Source organism: Notothenia rossii (assembly GCF_949606895.1).
Source record: "Notothenia rossii genome assembly, chromosome: 7".
In the NCBI taxonomy this organism is placed as follows: domain Eukaryota; kingdom Metazoa; phylum Chordata; class Actinopteri; order Perciformes; family Nototheniidae; genus Notothenia; species Notothenia rossii.
This window is the reverse complement of record NC_136905.1, coordinates 19,849,316-19,866,344: the sequence shown is the minus strand read 5'-3', so window position 1 is coordinate 19,866,344 and position 17,029 is coordinate 19,849,316. Positions and strand designations below refer to the sequence as shown.

The window sequence follows — 17,029 nt, the reverse complement described above, 5'->3', positions numbered from 1 at the left end:
GGGCTGCTGTCAAACAAAAAATGACAGCCCATTCCTTAAATCTTATCCTTTACCTAAACAGAGCAGCTGGAGGAACATCAGACCCATGCTTTCTCTATGCTGCTGCAGAACATCTTATTACCAGCATACCGTGATGAATGGTGAGTGCAACTATATATTGCTCTTCCTGTCAATTTGTCTGCCATTTGACTTCTTCACAGACTGCTCAGTGGCTGACAGGATGAGCCGACATTTGCATAGCTCATTGATGGCAGCTTCTTTGATCCTACTTGCCGTGCCTAATTATCACCATTTCTTTATGCAGCCTGGCTCCGAGGATTCTGCCTCTGTACAAGGTATCTCTCCTTTATCCTTATCCTGTCTACCGCTCTCTCTAACATCCAACTTAAATAGATGACATACATATGGGATGCAAAAAAATCTGAAGCATACTGTTCGTGCCGTTTCTGACAGGATTGCCGGAAACAGACAGAGGATGTCTTTAAAGAGCAATGATAAAAGTCCTGGTTTTTCATCAAAGGCTGTCATGCAGATGAAGAATTGAAAAGCCCTGACATGGCTTGACTTTTATGTGCTCTTAGTGCGTCTTTGCACAATAGATGTGTTTCATTATTCTGCCAAAAGTGCAGTGTTTTACGTCAATCAACCTCTTTAATCTATCATTTTTTACTCAGAGAAATGAGTGATAGTTTCCACAATTTAGTGTGCAGCTCTGTTCAGTTTCCCCCTAACATGCCTATAAGTTAATTCCCTCCCTATGTGAATCACCATTGGCACATGCAGCGATATTCCATTGCTTTCAGCCATGTACCTGGTTGAGAGGATAAACATCTGACTGTTTGTTATGTTTGGAGTTTTCTGATATTTTCAAACTGCTTGCAACAGTGATAAAACCCTGTAACAATAAGGCTTATGACTTTTCATCCTTCTGCGTCTTGATTGCCTTTCAACAGCTGCCTGGTTTTGGAGCAACTACAGTCAAAAGAGAAAAAGGCCTCCAGACAGAGCGATTATGGTTTTATTTACAATGCCCGTTCTAACAGCTCTCTTTCTTTATTTTTCCTCTGCCCTTTGTGATCATTGACCTGATTAGAAGAACGTGGAGCTCTTTCATGCGATTCACCTCACATAAAAACTTAATTGACATAAAATCAGTGGGCACTTAATTAAATATAAAAGATACACTGGAATTAAAAAGGGATAATTCACAGAAGCAACAATACGCTTCCTTAATGAAAGGACAGCTTTCAGGGGAAATCCATTCTGGGATTCTTGTAAAACCTAATACTTGTGAATCCTTTAAAAAGGTCTTGATTACAGTATCAATCTTTTTGCTTGATCTTAACGCCAGCAGTATAATCAAATCCATAAAAGTCTCAGGTGAAATATACTCAATGGAACAGCCAAGAAAGGTCATTTAAAGTGTGATGGCGATAAGATTGAGTATAAATGAAGTGTGTGAAAAGAGATGAACTGCTTGCTTGCCTTTTACATCGTGGAACAGCCTGCAGAATGCACCTTTGAAGTGGAGTGAAAAAGCTGTTGCTCAACAACAAACAAAGGGCACATTGTCTGAACCCGGCAGCTGACATGCAAAGCGGCAGAGCATTCACAGAATGCAAAACATGTTCATACGAACAATGGAGCCACTGATCTGTTCATGTAAACTGCGCATTTGGCCGATACATTTTATAAATGAATCCTCTTTCAACAGTTTTGTTTTAAGGGCAGATTGGTGGCAGCCACGCGCAAACAGTCAGTCGGACAGTATACGCATATTTCCCTTTGAGTCTCATAACGGAGGACTACTGTGTAGCTGCACATTGCACTCTTAGTAAAACTTGGAGCAGCTTTTTTACTATTAGATCTGCATTTGTGTGGGTTAATTGTTTTCATTCATTACAATTATTTAGATAACCCACATGAGACATGCTCAAGGTCATCTGCAATCTGGGGTCAATGCTATGGGCATTTTCATTTTCCTCTCCTGATATCACATATTTTCGAAAAACCCGCAATAATTAGTCTATTTAAAACTGTTCAATGGCATCTCTGCGCCACCAAGTGGTGGCCGCAAAACCTCCATAATGCATCTGCATATCAAAAACCAACATGAAAATAATGGATATTGTTTATTACAAAGTTATATACAAAATAAAGTCGTAATGAACACATTAATCCAGAGAGTTTAAAGAGGACTTTTTTTAACATGAATATAGAACTGACAAACATAACTTAACATTTGTAAGTGATGGTCTATGAGGAACATCCCTTTCTAAAACACATGTTTAAGGGAAAGTTCACATTTCTCAACATGAGTCGGTATCTTGCATGAACATTAGCCTTTTCTACAGATCCTGTGGATGGAGTTGGATCAGTGGGATAGCAACTTTGAAATGAACACCAGGAAAGGGAATTTAAAAAAAAAAGTTCCCACATCTCAATGAGATATCTTCAAAACAATCCATGAAAGGAGCTAATGTATTTTACAAAAGGTAACGTATGCCAATTATAGATGTGAACTATCCCTTTAACAAAAGGAACCGACAAAAAATGGTGGCACTGTTAAGCTAAATATAAAAATACATAAAAATATCAGAAAACACACAAAGCATTTGGCACTCCATCTTAACCCAAACTGCAAATACTGAAAACCAACTTCGCAGCAGCACCAACAGAATCACCTGAACAAAAATGTATGTTAGAGATAGTATTTGTTAAAAAATATTGAAAGGTCGTAATTTCCAAAACCTTGAGTTCATTGTTTGGCACCTTGAGTTCATTGTAATTTTGTTGAGGAGAGCTCATGAACCACCGTGTGTCAGCCTTTGGGCTTTGTAAAAGTTCAGATACCGTTCACCAGATGAGCTTTTTCCTCCCTCTGTTTCTCCACTGTTTGGTGCATAGCCTCCATAAAACTCTCAAGGGTTGCTGTTGGTGTCTGCAGGCAAACAAACTGCGTTAAGAAAACCAAACAACTCTTTTCTCGCTACACTCGGAAGAACAAAATCTAATTCTTACCTTTACGAACAGCGCGTGGGCTAGAAATGGTAACTTCCTGAGTGCTCTTCCACTCAAACCTTTGCTTTTTCTGGAAAGGAAAAGAAAAACAACATAAGCCTCCGGCTGTTTCAGTTCCCACCGGCACTCAGTGCTATACAAGAGCAGGGAGATGGTGCAATTTGGGTTCTATTGCATTATGGGAGGTAGGGCTGTACCCGAATATCCGAATATCCGTTCGTTGGAGTACTATTCAGGTTTCAATTTCGTTATTTGTTTTTTTATTTTTGTTTTTTTATTTATTTATTGAAAACACCAATATCAACGTCAGAACTTGTGCCTCTTCGGGGGGGTGCCAACACTGCCAACGTTATCGTTTACTTTCTCCGTCTTTATATGTAGATATTACTTTTTCTCCGTTAATCTCCGTCACGTTGTTTCCATAGCAACAACAACTCCCTGTCAACAGCGCTAACTCTCCTTCAAAATAAGGAGCGGGCCGAATATTTGAATATTCGCTGCTGATTACTACCGAATATCCGGAGCCCCAAAAAAATGGTATTCGGGACAGCCCTAATGGGAGGTCATACTCACTGAGCAATGCTCCTCAGGTTCAGGCTGTGCTCAGACACCTCACTCTTGGCGAAGCGCATCGTCTCCAGCTCAAACATGGTAAACAGCTGCTGCCGGGGGTAGATGATCTGGCACTGCACAAATCAGAATCAGAATACCTTTATTAGTCCCACAGAGGGGACATTTACATTGTTACAGCAGAAAAGGGCAAAGACAGCTTAATGTTACCTAAATCACACAGCATGAAGCAGACACAATTCATCAATCCAGCCCATTATATTTTAAGTGTTGTCTTTGTTTTATGCTACTTAGAGCTGAAACGAATAGTCAATCAAGAACATATTGGTCAACTATTTCCATAAAAGTTTTTATTTTATTGGAATATGTAGATTTCATGCTTTTATATCCTAATAACGTAATTATTCAGGCTTTGGCCTAACAAAACTCGACATTTAAAAAAAGAAATGACTTTGCACTTTAAGAAACTAGAATGGCCATTTTTCACTATTCTCTGACATTATATAGACCAAATGTTAAAGGGGACCTATCATGCAAAATGCACTTTTGTACGTCTTTTATACATAAATGTGTCCCCGGTGTTCCAGGGAACTCACCAAGTGTCAGAAAACACAACCCTCTCTATTTTCCTCCATACCCAAATCTCTTAAAAAGGGGCTGCAGCAGATCTGATACAGACTGATCCAGATTTGAACACTTCTATGACGTCACAGAAGTGGCGCTACGGCTATTGGGCCAACTCCACCAATCAGGAGACAGCAACGGACATTGCCGTTCGAAAGCGCTGGAGACGCTGTAGTACATATCCCAGGCTTGTAGATGGTGCTGTTCTCACAGAATCAGCCCATGAAAAGACATTGTTACATTGAGCGAAATGAGGAATGGCTAAAATGCATGATCTGTTTGGTATTTGGAAAAAGAAAAAAGTATAAATATGCCTTATATAGGTATGGTGAGCGCCCCCTAGTGGTCCATGAGTATATTAGTAACATTCCACATTTGAAATAAATAAATACATTTAAATTTTCCGCATTCTCGCAGGAATATCTCCGCAATGGAGCGAGCTTAAGTTTCACTTTCGATTGAATGATATAGCCCAGCGCAACACCTTCGTCACACATGTTGCCACCTGTTTGTACCATTTTCAGGCGATTTGTAATCTGTTTTAGAAAAACGATGTGTTTTTGGATATTTGTGGAGTTAGGTGGTCTGAGAGTGTTTTTTTATTGGTTAAGTGGTCCTTGAAGTTTGAGAAACACTGCGTATAGACCTACAACGATTGGGGGGATTTGGGGAGAGTCTTGTTTAAGTACACTCGACATATAGACAGAAAAACATGGGGGTTGAACCAGTAACCCTTTCATCAGTGGACACAAAAAAGATGAATAATTGCAAATAACGACACAATGTTACTGAGTGTTGGGTCACCTTCATCAGCTCCTCCAGGCAGGACAGGTAGATGTTGTAGATGCCCTTCTCTGATGGAGGTCCGATGTACTGCTTGATGTCAGCTCTGTCCACAAACGCCAAGTCTATCTTGTCCGTCACATTCGAGGTCGTAAGAATCACCACGTTGGGATGTCTAAAATATGAAACAAACAAACTTGTTTAAATGGGACTAATTGAAAGTATGACGGAAGGATTTCCCAGTGCAAACGATAAATAAGAGTGATTATAAGAATGCAAAACTAAGGCTTATGGTCACAAGCTATAAGGGAGAGGTTCTAAAAGAGTACATAGACAATTTTACTTCCTCACCGTTTGATCTGGTCCAGCTGAGTGAGAACGGCATTGACCACTCTAATGGCGTCAGAGGGCTCTGTCCCCGCCTGGCAGGCACTCCTAGCTGCTGTCAGACTCTCCACCTACCCACCATGAACATTTCCCCAAAAGAGCAGCCATGGTCACATCAACAGGAGATAATTAGGTATAGACAGCCATCTTGTTGATCTAAGTGAATCTGAAACAAACCTATGAAGGAGTGTACATAATAATTGGATCTTAGGGGCTTAGATAATACAGATTCCAATAAAAGTATTTCATCTTTACCTCATCTATCAGAACAAACACAAGGGCGTCTTTGTCGTCAATCAGCTGTTGGATTTTTTGAAACATCTTTGTGACCAGCTTACCGCTCTGTAACAAAAAAGCATGATAAAAATAACATCAATTCAATCTGGAACAATTGTTAATGAAACAAGGTAACATAAAAGGAGCCAGGTGTACCTCTGAGAACCACTTTGAGAACAAGCTGTGGCTGTTTATCTCCACAAATTGCCCATAAGAATACCTGCAGGGAGAGGAGTGTATTTTCAAATGAAAAGAGAAGGTGTAATTACTGCTGAAGCTGTAACACTAAAATTAGGATTGTCTTACCGACTCGACAGTCTGATTGACAGCTTCTGGGCGAGAGCTTTGCAGAGTGATGTTTTCCCTGTGCCTGGGGGGCCTGGACAAACAATGACAAACCACTTTTCACACACCCATTTCAGACACTTCAACCTCAATGGATAAAAAAGGTGATATCTTCTTTGTTATTTACCGTGAAGGAGCACTACACGGTTCCACGAAATCAGGTTGCTGTTGACATTTTTATCCGAGAAGTAAATTGTTGTTGTGACATAATCCAGGAGCTGAAGGAAAATATAAACAATGAGAAGTTGAGCAGTGAAAAAGTTATGCAATCATGTTCTCACAAATGCCAGTTCATGTATTTTACCTGGGTTTTTACTCCACTCTCATATACCAGACTCTCCCATATCCCATGGAATTCAGCTGTGAAAATTAGATAGAGGAATTGAGGGGAACATTCAGCAGAGATTGAATTTAAATGAGACAAACATAGATTCATATTCATAAGATGAATCCAAGCAAATAAAAAATAAATAAAGCCAACAGGGAGTGTCAATCAGTTTGCTTCAGTCTTTTTGTTCTGTCTTTGTTTGTTGTCAGCACTTTGCCCATTAATTCAGCTGCATATTGCTGTAACATCCGCATGATCACCTTCTCACCTATAGGAGATGTGATTCATCCTTTTTGAAGTGTACATTAACTCATATAGACAGGGGTGCACATAACTGGTACGCAGGTACGCATGCGCGGCAAAAATCTGAATTGCGTAACGCCACTTGTGTCACTACGCGCCTTTGCGTACCTCAAAACATCAAAACAAAAACACATATTTCGTCTACCCGTGTTTCTTGTAAACACTCAATGGAGTAAACTAAGAGACATGTCAAAAAACCCAAATACATTAAGCAGCTACGTTGTTGTTTCGCTCCCTGCAAAAAATCTTCGGACTTTCTGTGACTGACATTGTGCAGATTGGTCCATTTCAGAATAATATATCTGATATGTTTTGTAATGATTGATTTTAAAGTGTTATCAAAGCTGGTAAAGGTGCAGCTAATTTTACAAATTAGATCAAAGTCAAGTAAAGTACAAATATCTCAAAATTGTACTTAAGTACAGTACTTGAATAAGTTTACTTAGCAGCTTCCCACATCTGAAATCAGATATAACTTCAAGTCATGTGATCATTTCTTAGTATTTGATCCTTCCACTTGGCCTCAGGAAATGCAAGGACTTCACAGTTTTGGCAACACGTTTTGGAGAAAGCAAATCGGAGGCTTAAAAAGAGACAAGGAGGTGCATCTTCATCATCTTCATCATCTATCATGCAAGAAGTGTGAATAGAGGACAGTGAAGGAGACACTGAGGAGGACCACGCTTCGTTTGGGGTGAGTACCAAACGCTGTCTCCTGGTACTCATCTGAGTAACTCACTCCAAATGTTATGTGCACCCCTGCATATAGAAATAACACATTGCATGCCAAAATTATGACTTCCTGTTTTAGGTTATTGGTGGCTCTCCAACTTTTCAAACTAAGAAGGCAAGCCTTTTCGTCAAGATGTTTTCTATTTAACATGTTATCCTTCTCCATGTCTGGAAGTGTCACCTGCTGGCAGCAACCAGTGATTGGCTGCTGAAAGCTCCTCATCCTCCTCCAAACTGAGCGTGCTGGGTCCATCCTCATTCAGAGTGAAGATGTGAACGGAGACAGAGCAGCTCTTCAAATCCAGAGGCTAAGCAGGGGGAACAAATGGGGGGGGGGGGGGAAACACAGCTTAACAACTGCTAATCATTATTACTATAATGAGAAAGAAAATGATGGAATATAATCGCAAGTAACAGACCTGTGTGACCAGTTCCTCAACATCAACTATAGCCACAGACTCCACATGTTTCTGCAGGTAGTCCTCATCAAACTCTGTCCATCTGTAGTTTCCAAAAACCATGCTGTGGCGATTCAGAAGAGCCAGAACATGAATCCTCACCTCGGAGCGTTTAGCTGTGCTGAAATGCAAACAAGAAATGGAAAAACGCAATTACATTATTGGTTATCATTAGTATAACACAGTAAGTAAACATATGTATGGCAGAGATACCATTCAATACTAATATGAATATTGGTTTCTATACTTTTACAAAACTAGGGATGCTCCGATCGATCAGTATACTGCCAGACTCGTGAAGCCATTTTTGCAAGCTTGTTGTGGTGTCCGCAAATGACAATAAAATAGCGGTATGCAACGTGTGTGAAGCAGAAATCCTGCAGCTCCACCCGAGAGAGAGAGGAGAGAGTTATGTTGGTTGTTGTTTGTGGAAGCGCCACTGGATGATCCCCATTAACTGAGTTGTAAACATCACTTTAAATGGAAGATCCCCATAGGCCCCGCCCACTCGAGCCGATACTGATTCCGGTGATCGGCCCCAAAATTGGCGATCGCAGTATCCCTATACAAAACATACTGTGTGTGTATTTGTTTTCCCACGGTAGTCTCTTTGGTTTCACACTTTTACGTTTTCAGTCACATGTTTAAACTACTTAGCCTGCCCACCTGTGAGATTTAACATGGACCTCCACATTGATGTCTTGTTTCTGGTTTCCCACCTCCATTCTGTCGCCGTCCATCTCTGCAAAGCTGCAGACAACAGAGCAACAATCATGACTTTATTGCAGCATTGTTTACTATTTGCTAAACGTTAGCTAGGTAACTTAAGCGATAGTGAGCTTTAGCTAGCTAACTTAGGTGGCTAACGTTAACGTATCTCAAGTAGTAGCTGAAGCTTATCAGTCAGTCTACTACATTAACACAACTGTAAACATACCTCACACCATTTAAGACAAGACTGGGAATACTTGCATCCACCAAAGTTGTGGTACCCAAGAAACTACGGACGGTCCGCTGTCAGAAAGCCGACAACACTCGCTCAAATACCGCGCCGATTAGTTAAACCCGGAAGTGCTTCATTTAATTTCTGTATCACTTCCGCCGCTAGCTTTCTTGTTGCAGAGCTACAGTAAAGCTAGCTACTACTTGCAATATAATTGGAATAAAGTCAAATCTTCGGATATAAAACACGGAGAGATGGGGAAAAAACACAAGAAACATAAGCCGGAGTGGAGAACAGTTGATGGTACCCGAATACATATTCAAATAATAGTTACTGCTTTTGTTTTAGCTAGCTTTTCGTTAGCTAGCCTAGCTTACCTGGCTAGCTCAAGTGACATCAGATTTGCATTGTTTTTGTTATGAATGTCTGTTCTTATCAACCAACAGGGTGCACATCCCACACATCTCTGTTATGGTGTCCTGCTAAAAGTCCAAGTAAATCGAATAGTAATCAATATTGTTCGTGATTGTTTATGTATCACGGGGGGAATCAAATATGTTCCTAAACAGGGGAACATTCATACATACATATACATTGTAATTACAGTTGTTTTACATTGTAAGATACATTACAATGCAAAACTTTAACATATTTATTCTATAATATACAACCGTATACATAATAATAATAATAATAATAAAGAGAATGGGAAGAAATTGGATTAATAGCCCATAGCCAGAGTTAACCAGAGTATTGCACAGTTAAATTATTATTGCAAAGAGAAAGGCAACATATTATTTTCATGTGAAGTCAGGGTTGTGTAGTTGTATTTATAAACATAGTATGCGGTTATAGCTGATGAAAACATTTTTGAGACAGTTGTATCTATCTCCTTTCTTTTGCATCGTGATTTTAAAATTGTAATTAATAATTGCAACACAAACAGTGGAGCAAAAGCACAAGAGTCATCTTCTACACTACACTAAAACAACACAGTAAAATTCCATCGAACCCAATCATTCAACATACAGTGGAAGGTTTTCTACAAAAGTTTATTATAGCTACTTCTTTTACGATACACAACATATTTAGCGTTTAAATTAATAGCAGAGAAAACTTGCAAGAATCCTATCATATTAATAAACATTACACTTAATGTTCACGTACTCCTTCCACAACTTTTCACCTTGCATCATGAATTGTTATCTCTACTCTTGCCTTCAATGTTGTTTATTTTGGCTTTAGACTGTGAAGACAAGGCTCTTGAGAAGCCACTGAAGCTTGTGCTCAAAGTTGGAGGAAGTGAGGTGACGGAGCTCTCTGGTTCGGGCCATGACTCCAGCTACTACGACGACAGATCAGACCATGACCGGGAACGGCACAAAGACAAAAAGAAGAAAAAGAAGAAAAAATCTGAAAAGGATAAAGACAAATATGCCGATGATGATGAGAGGAGACGACGGAAGGTTAGTTTACAAAAGAACATTATACCATTTGCATCTGTGTTTGGTGCCTTTGTAAGTTAAAAACTGGTTTTGATCCTATACCAAAGGAGGAAAAGAGGAAGAAGAGAGAGCGAGAGCAGAACGAATCAGATGCTGCAGCTTCTACTGCTCCCAGCAACGTCGGCGTGGCTGTTGAACCCTTCACATTGCCAAAAAGTAGCATAAGCATAAGTATTGGACTAGAGGTGAGTAAAATAACGTAGCCCGCTAAATATACCCAAAAGCTTCTTAAGAATTCCCTCCCTCACAACATGACTGTATCTCATTAGCCAGAGGAGAAGAAAAAGAAGAAAGAGCGAGAGAGAGATAGAGAGTTTGAGCTAGAGGACGAAATGGATGAGTTTGACCCCGATGGGAAGATGGAAGGAGATCCGCTGGGAGACAGGCCGGTCCGAGCATGCAGGACACAACAAGGTGAGAATGCCTACCTCTCTATCAGAACAATATCTAAAAGATTTGAGAAGCAAACATTACTTCTCCTTTTGGCGATTATTTAATTGTAGATGTGTTCGTAAATACCTGTATTTCCATATGTTTTCCAAATGCAGAGAGTGAATCCACTCCTCGTCAACAACTACTGGAGCACTTTCTGAGGCAGCTGCAGAGGTGAGATACACTGATTTCACTCTAATTGCAGCATCCACATGTATTGTCAACATTCTGTCCTTCATCCTCATTGCTGCTTCTCAAGAGCTATAACTAGAGACCATTGTTCAATATTTGAAAGATCCAGAAGCATAAAGACTAAGGGTTAAGGGCAAGGCAGAATGATACATGTTCCTTAAGCTTCATATGGATTTTTTTGTTTTTAAACCATCTAGCACAAACATATCATACATTTATTTGCATATTACACTGGTAATGAATGAGCCCAATCATACTGCCCGAAACGTGAAACCAAATGTCAACTTTGTATATTTAGAATGTCAAATTTACAAATGTACATTAAATGTCCTGAAAGCAGATTCAAATGACTTTCCTCTAACCCCAGTAAGAATCTAAGAAGAGCAAAGTTTGCATGTTGTGGTTTTTGCAACACCTACATACAAAATATTGTTGGGGGAAATAAACATTGCTGCATTTACAGGTAGTATATTTTGCCTAGATTCTATTTCTGTATTTATAATCTGGAGGGTAGTGTCAGTCATGTTTTGATAGAAACGTTGTGTGTGACTTCTGGAGTGGAGTGCACCAGCTGGGCGTAACTCTACGTCCGACGTAGAACCGAAGGTTAAGACCAAACTAAAGTTATGACGAGTGCACCACTTAAACTTATGCCCTGTATGCGTTGCGCCCGGGTGTAACTTTTACGCCTAGTATGGAGCAGGCATAAATCGGAAAGAGAGACTAGTATCCATAGTAACGTAAAACAGGCAAGAAGGAAAATAACTATGGCAGTGCGTCTTGTTTACATGTTGTAACAACGAAAGGGGAATTAAGACGTGAGAGTCCGTGATCGAACAAACCCACTGGACATCTATTCAGTGAGCTGATAGAGAGGTTTCGTTTCGGCAGACAAGCCCTTTTTGATTTAATCGAGTTGATCTCCCCTCAACAACAGAACGGATCAGACAGAAACGCTGTGCTCTCCCCAACCTTGCAGGTGCTGATTGTGCTCAGATTTTACTTTAATACTGTGGGAGACATGATTAATGTTCATCGCACAACTGCATGTCGGGCTATTAGACACGTTTCCTTGGCTCTCCAGCGCCGCCTTAGGAATTATATTCACTTACCAACACAAGAAGAAGCAGCAAAATCCTCCTGGCATCCGTGAAGATATCAGTGGACGAGTTAACCGCAATCACATAATAAACAACATATAGCCCTGTATATTTGTAATATGAACGCTGTTTTTTTGCAATTGCATTTCAATAAGCTCCCATTGTGACCATATAATTTCATTAGGCCGTTTTATAGCCTATTTTATTCAAAAAACACACACAAGAACATTAGATAACAACATTTGGAGAACTATTAACATGAAATTGAGATAAAAACAAGTACAACAAATATGATTAGAGAATGGTGAATGACACATTTTCTTCTTCAGTGATTCTTTGCTGATTCTTAAGAATTATAATTTTGAGCCTTCATTTCTCCTTCTCCAGCTCAATTTTGTCATGTTCCGCTGCAGTTTTGCGGTCTCCACCTCCACACGAACGATCTCTTTCTCCACCTGTTCACACTGTAGCTCTGTAAAATCCCTCTTTTTTTTTCGGGGTGTGGGCGTAATTTTTCTCTCCTTTTGGTTTCTGTTATCCATGACTTCGTTATCCAAATCTTAGTTTGCTCTGAATGGAGGAGTTCGAGTGTTAAATTATGTAGACGTGTGTTGCTTGGCAACAATTACTGTTTTGCGTGTATTCACGTGGACGCGCATCTTAAGACCAGGCGCAGCTACGACCTAGACTAGTCAGGCTTGGTGCACTCGGTGTAAATTCGAATCATTAAGTCGGACGTAGCTAAGCCCGACGTTAGAGTTAAGTCCTACTTTTTTACGCCCAGCTGGTGGACTCCACTCCTGATGTTTAAGCCAGATGTTGTTATCAACACTAGGACAACGTCAGAGCAAACGTTAAGTCCACAGTACAATCTGGTCTGGTTCTTCGAATCACAACACAGCAAGATCCATTTATATTGATCGTATTGACCTGAAAGATAACGTGCGCTATTATGATCCCAAAACTTGCGCTCAAGTCTGAACAAATCTTAAGCTTGGTGCTGTATGTAATAATTTTATGCACTACTTTCAGGAAAGACCCCCATGGATTCTTCTCCTTTCCAGTAACAGATGCAATCGCTCCCGGTTACTCAATGATCATCAAACATCCTATGGACTTCAGCACCATGAAGGACAAGATTATGAACAACGATTACAACACAGTTACCGAATTTAAGGTGAGGAGGGTTTTCAACACAAGGAGAAAGTTGGGATGTTGAATATGTATTTGTATTATACTGCGTTAGAAAGTGCCAGCAAAACAAGTTTGTCTTAATACCTGTTCGAACAATTATTTGCCTTCAGGGGGACTTCAAACTGATGTGTGACAACGCCATGGTGTACAATCGACCAGAGACCGTCTATTACAAGGCTGCCAAGAAGCTGCTCCACACAGGATTCAAGATGATGAGCAAGGTAATGTGGTCAAAGGGACGATGAAACCAGCTTAGTCCATGTTAGCTGTCTTGTTTACTTGCTTAATTGAAAAGTAATTTACTTGTTTTGGTACTTCACTTCCTTTTCAAGTATTTTTTTACAAGAAATGTATCACTACATATCTGCCTTAAAATATATTTCCATAAATTGTACATTTTAGTTTAATATTTGAATTTTAATACATTTGAAATGTACGTCAGGCAGACAGACAGCAGTAATGATGTCACCTGGAGTGTAAGCGTGGCACTGCTCCATTTACAGTGTATGATGGCATGTATTCAAAGTATTATGACATTTTCCACTGCCCAGCAGCAGAGCATAATCAGCCCTACACATACACAAAACTCAAGTCTTGATGATACGATCTTTTTGGAATGTCAACAATATTATTTGAGGGCCCTTTAAAAACTCACTCTAATCATCAAAACCATCCCTACATCCAAACATTATCCATACATTTACAGTAAAGCAGTCACAATAAGTGGGGCCCTATTATCCTCTGCCCTTTGTACAGGAGCGGCTTCTGGCTCTGAAACGCAGCATGTCCTTTATGCAGGAAATGGACTACACCCAGCAGGCAGCCATTTTGGGAGATGAAGATCTTGAAGATGATTTACCTCTTCCAGAGATAATCCCCAGCCCAGTGGAATCAGCTAAGAAGTCCAAGAAACAACCAGTCAAGGACATGAAGGAAGTCAGGTAATCTAGATTAAATGTGACTTTTGTGCACATTTATGAAATAATATAATAAATGTAGTCAAAAAGAGCATGGAGGAAAGTCCTGCTTATTTGATGTGCCTCTGATTTAGCACCCTGTCAGTATAATATTGCTGTAACGCTGTTATTTGTGTCGTTCCAGTTACCTGTTTGAACCAGAGGGGAACGCTTGCAGCTTGACTGACAGTACAGCAGAGGAGCACGTCCTGGCACTCGTTGAGCATTCAGCTGATGAAGCTCGGGATCGGCTCAACAGATACATGCCCAACTCCAAGGTTTTCCTTTTAATGTGTCTACTGTTTCTATGTATACATACCATTTCTAGCTATATTTTATGAGAATAACTGACAAATTGGTGGTTAGGATTGCATTATATTGCACACGAATGAGAATAAAAAAATAAAACAATAAAGATATAAATATCAGCAGTAGACGACAAACCAAATACGCAGAACATTGAATATATATTTCATGCTTCTTATGTTTTTATTGACAAATGATCTTCTGTGTTTTCAGATGGGCTATCTGCGTAAAGAAGCAGACAGTTCTCTTCTTTATACGGTTGTAAATCAGCTTGAACCTGAGGTAGAAGGTTTGTCATCATCGTGATCATTTATCTTTTATACAGATTTCAAAGTTCACACATGATTGAAGTGACATTAGTATGATTATCCTTTTTTTCTTGCAGAAGTGGACACTCATAAAGTGGACCTGAGCTCTTTGTCAAATAAGCTTCTGCCGGGATTAACAACTTTGGGTTTCAAAGATGACAGGAGACACAAAGGTATGGCAACCGGCTCTAATTACCATTATTCAAACCAAATTAATAACATTTGCTAGAAATTGCAACAAAGTCTATGACCTATAACAGATGTTGCCTTTCTCTTGTGCTGTATAGTGACTTTTCTGAGCAGTGCCTACAATGTCCAGACCCTTCAGAATAACTCCATCTATCCAGACCTGCAACCTGATGAGGTGGACATGCTTTATTCAGCCTATGGCGATGACACAGGAGTACAATGTGCTCTCAGGTAAGGGATTTTTCTATCATAGGTTACACTTACATTGAAAATAATGTGTCCCCATTCTTTGCTTTCCAGTTCTCAACATGTTCACTTTCTCCCTCAGCATACAGGAGTTTGTCAAGGGCTGCAGCGGTGTCACAAAGCATTGGGTCGACACGCTTCTGGACAAGATGACTGCAGACGATCACACTAAAGCTGTCAATCAAATCCGACAGGTATCTAACTTTATACTTGATGTGCAGAATTACATTGCTGCCAGTCTCCAGGGTATTCTTGACCAATTATAGCACACTCTGCTCTCTGGCCTATCATGTGTTTGATGCTCATTTTACATTTCAGAAACGAAATATCATGCTTAAACCCGATGAAACCAAATCCAACATCTGTGACATGCAGGTATGCTGTAGTTTATAAAACAGTGATGGTGAATTCAAATCTTTGCCTGAATTTGTCTAATTGAAGCTGTGTATTTCTGTCCAGATGGCAGACGGCAGCGGCCTGGGAGACAGTGGCTCAGTCCTGGACTTCATGTCAATGAAGAACTACCCAGATATGTCTCTGGATATATCCATGCTGAACTCATTAGGTGATTTTCCCCATCAACACTGTCAGTGGCTACATTAACATGTACTCCAATAATCCATTTACCTCATTAAGAAATGGAAATGAGAAGCTGAAAATTATTGAAGTGCATAACTTGCGTTAATGGGATAATGTTTATTTAACAAGAGAATGTGTGGAGCTGTATATTCACAATAATCGTCCTATGAGATTTTACTACATTATGAACACACACTGAATTCAAACTTCTTGATTGCTACTTGCCTTGCAGACTTGTTAGATATAATCCTCTACTCCTCTTTTTCTGCTATATATGCTGGTAGCATTTTTTATTCAAATGATCTTGCCTTTTTTCCATCAGGTAAAACAGTTAAAAAGGAGCCATGTAACGAGGATGGCCAGCAACAATTTGATGAAGCAGACAAACTCCTGCAGGAGTTCCAGGACGCTCAGGTGGACAGAGTCGGCTCCAGACCATCGTCCAACCTGTCCTCCCTCTCTAATGCCTCAGAGAGGGACCAGCATCATCTAGGTATCTGCCATAGGACAAAACTAGGATCCCTGCTATTGCCTTTTTAGCTACAATTTTAAAATCACATTAGTGTCCTTAATGATAATGTTCCGTAATTCTGTGTTGCTCGGTTTCTGGGTAAATATCAACTAGTTACACCAGTGCCACAACATTAGAGCCATATTTTCTCTCTCCACAGGGAGTCCATCACACCTGGGCGTTGGGGACCAGTCTGAAATGGTTCCAGACCCCTACGAGTTTCTGCAATCTCCGGAGCCAGAGAGCACATCTAACAGCTGACCACACACACTGCCATTTTGTTATCCTGGTGTTAACAGCACTGGGTACTCAGTCTTGGACTGATTTAAACACTGCTGAGACTGCAGGAGCCTCTGACCTTTTTAAAGACTAAATATGATTGTACAGGATGTTTGTAGTGTCATTGTATGTTTTTGTATTTGTGAAACAACTGAAAAATAAAATCTTGCACCTGTATTTATAAATGCGTGTGGTTAAATAAGCCAAATAGAAACTGTTATCAGCTGTATTATGCAACAAATACGCTGTGGGAACTGTCAACATGTATAAAACTCATCGGAATGTAGTGCAATTGCAGTTAGAGGATGTTGTAAGATTATACGGCCAAGTAAACTTCTGTGTTTTAACTGAGCAAAATTTGCTTTTTTCCACTACTGATACACAAAAGGGAAGTAATATGTTCAGCATATTGTTACATGAGAGGTTTAAGATTTAAAAATGGGTCTTATAAAAGCAAAAGTG

The 17,029-nt window shown here is 39.9% G+C and overlaps 2 protein-coding genes across 5 annotated transcripts; one reads left to right on the top strand and one right to left on the bottom strand.

Annotated features, from left to right (window-relative positions):
* Positions 1–2,119: 2,119 nt before the first annotated feature.
* Positions 2,120–8,935, bottom strand: trip13 (thyroid hormone receptor interactor 13). Of its 3 annotated transcripts, none has more exons than XM_079691655.1 (14): positions 8,800–8,935; positions 8,494–8,577; positions 7,789–7,948; positions 7,551–7,677; positions 6,311–6,366; positions 6,134–6,224; positions 5,968–6,040; positions 5,818–5,881; positions 5,641–5,727; positions 5,350–5,456; positions 5,020–5,173; positions 3,595–3,707; positions 3,022–3,091; positions 2,120–2,941 (listed from the first exon to the last, which is right to left on the bottom strand). In XM_079691655.1, exons 2-14 carry the CDS (start codon positions 8,565–8,567, stop codon positions 2,846–2,848), a joined length of 1,272 nt encoding a protein of 423 aa, XP_079547781.1. In that variant the 5' UTR covers positions 8,568–8,577; positions 8,800–8,935; the 3' UTR covers positions 2,120–2,845. The 3 variants fall into 3 exon arrangements, with proteins under 3 accessions (XP_079547781.1, XP_079547780.1, XP_079547782.1); XM_079691654.1 differs by having other exon boundaries at positions 8,765–8,903; XM_079691656.1 differs by having other exon boundaries at positions 8,772–8,870.
* Positions 8,915–16,744, top strand: brd9 (bromodomain containing 9). Of its 2 annotated transcripts, none has more exons than XM_079691653.1 (17): positions 8,915–9,073; positions 10,016–10,236; positions 10,323–10,460; positions 10,545–10,689; positions 10,824–10,881; positions 13,032–13,176; positions 13,304–13,414; positions 13,992–14,134; positions 14,295–14,427; positions 14,669–14,744; positions 14,841–14,936; positions 15,051–15,183; positions 15,281–15,392; positions 15,517–15,573; positions 15,658–15,763; positions 16,100–16,270; positions 16,449–16,744. In XM_079691653.1, the coding sequence occupies exons 1-17, from the start codon at positions 9,025–9,027 to the stop codon at positions 16,547–16,549; spliced, it is 1,995 nt and encodes a 664-aa protein (XP_079547779.1). In that variant the 5' UTR covers positions 8,915–9,024; the 3' UTR covers positions 16,550–16,744. The 2 variants fall into 2 exon arrangements, with proteins under 2 accessions (XP_079547779.1, XP_079547778.1); XM_079691652.1 differs by having other exon boundaries at positions 13,950–14,134.
* The last annotated feature ends 285 nt before the right edge of the window (positions 16,745–17,029 follow it).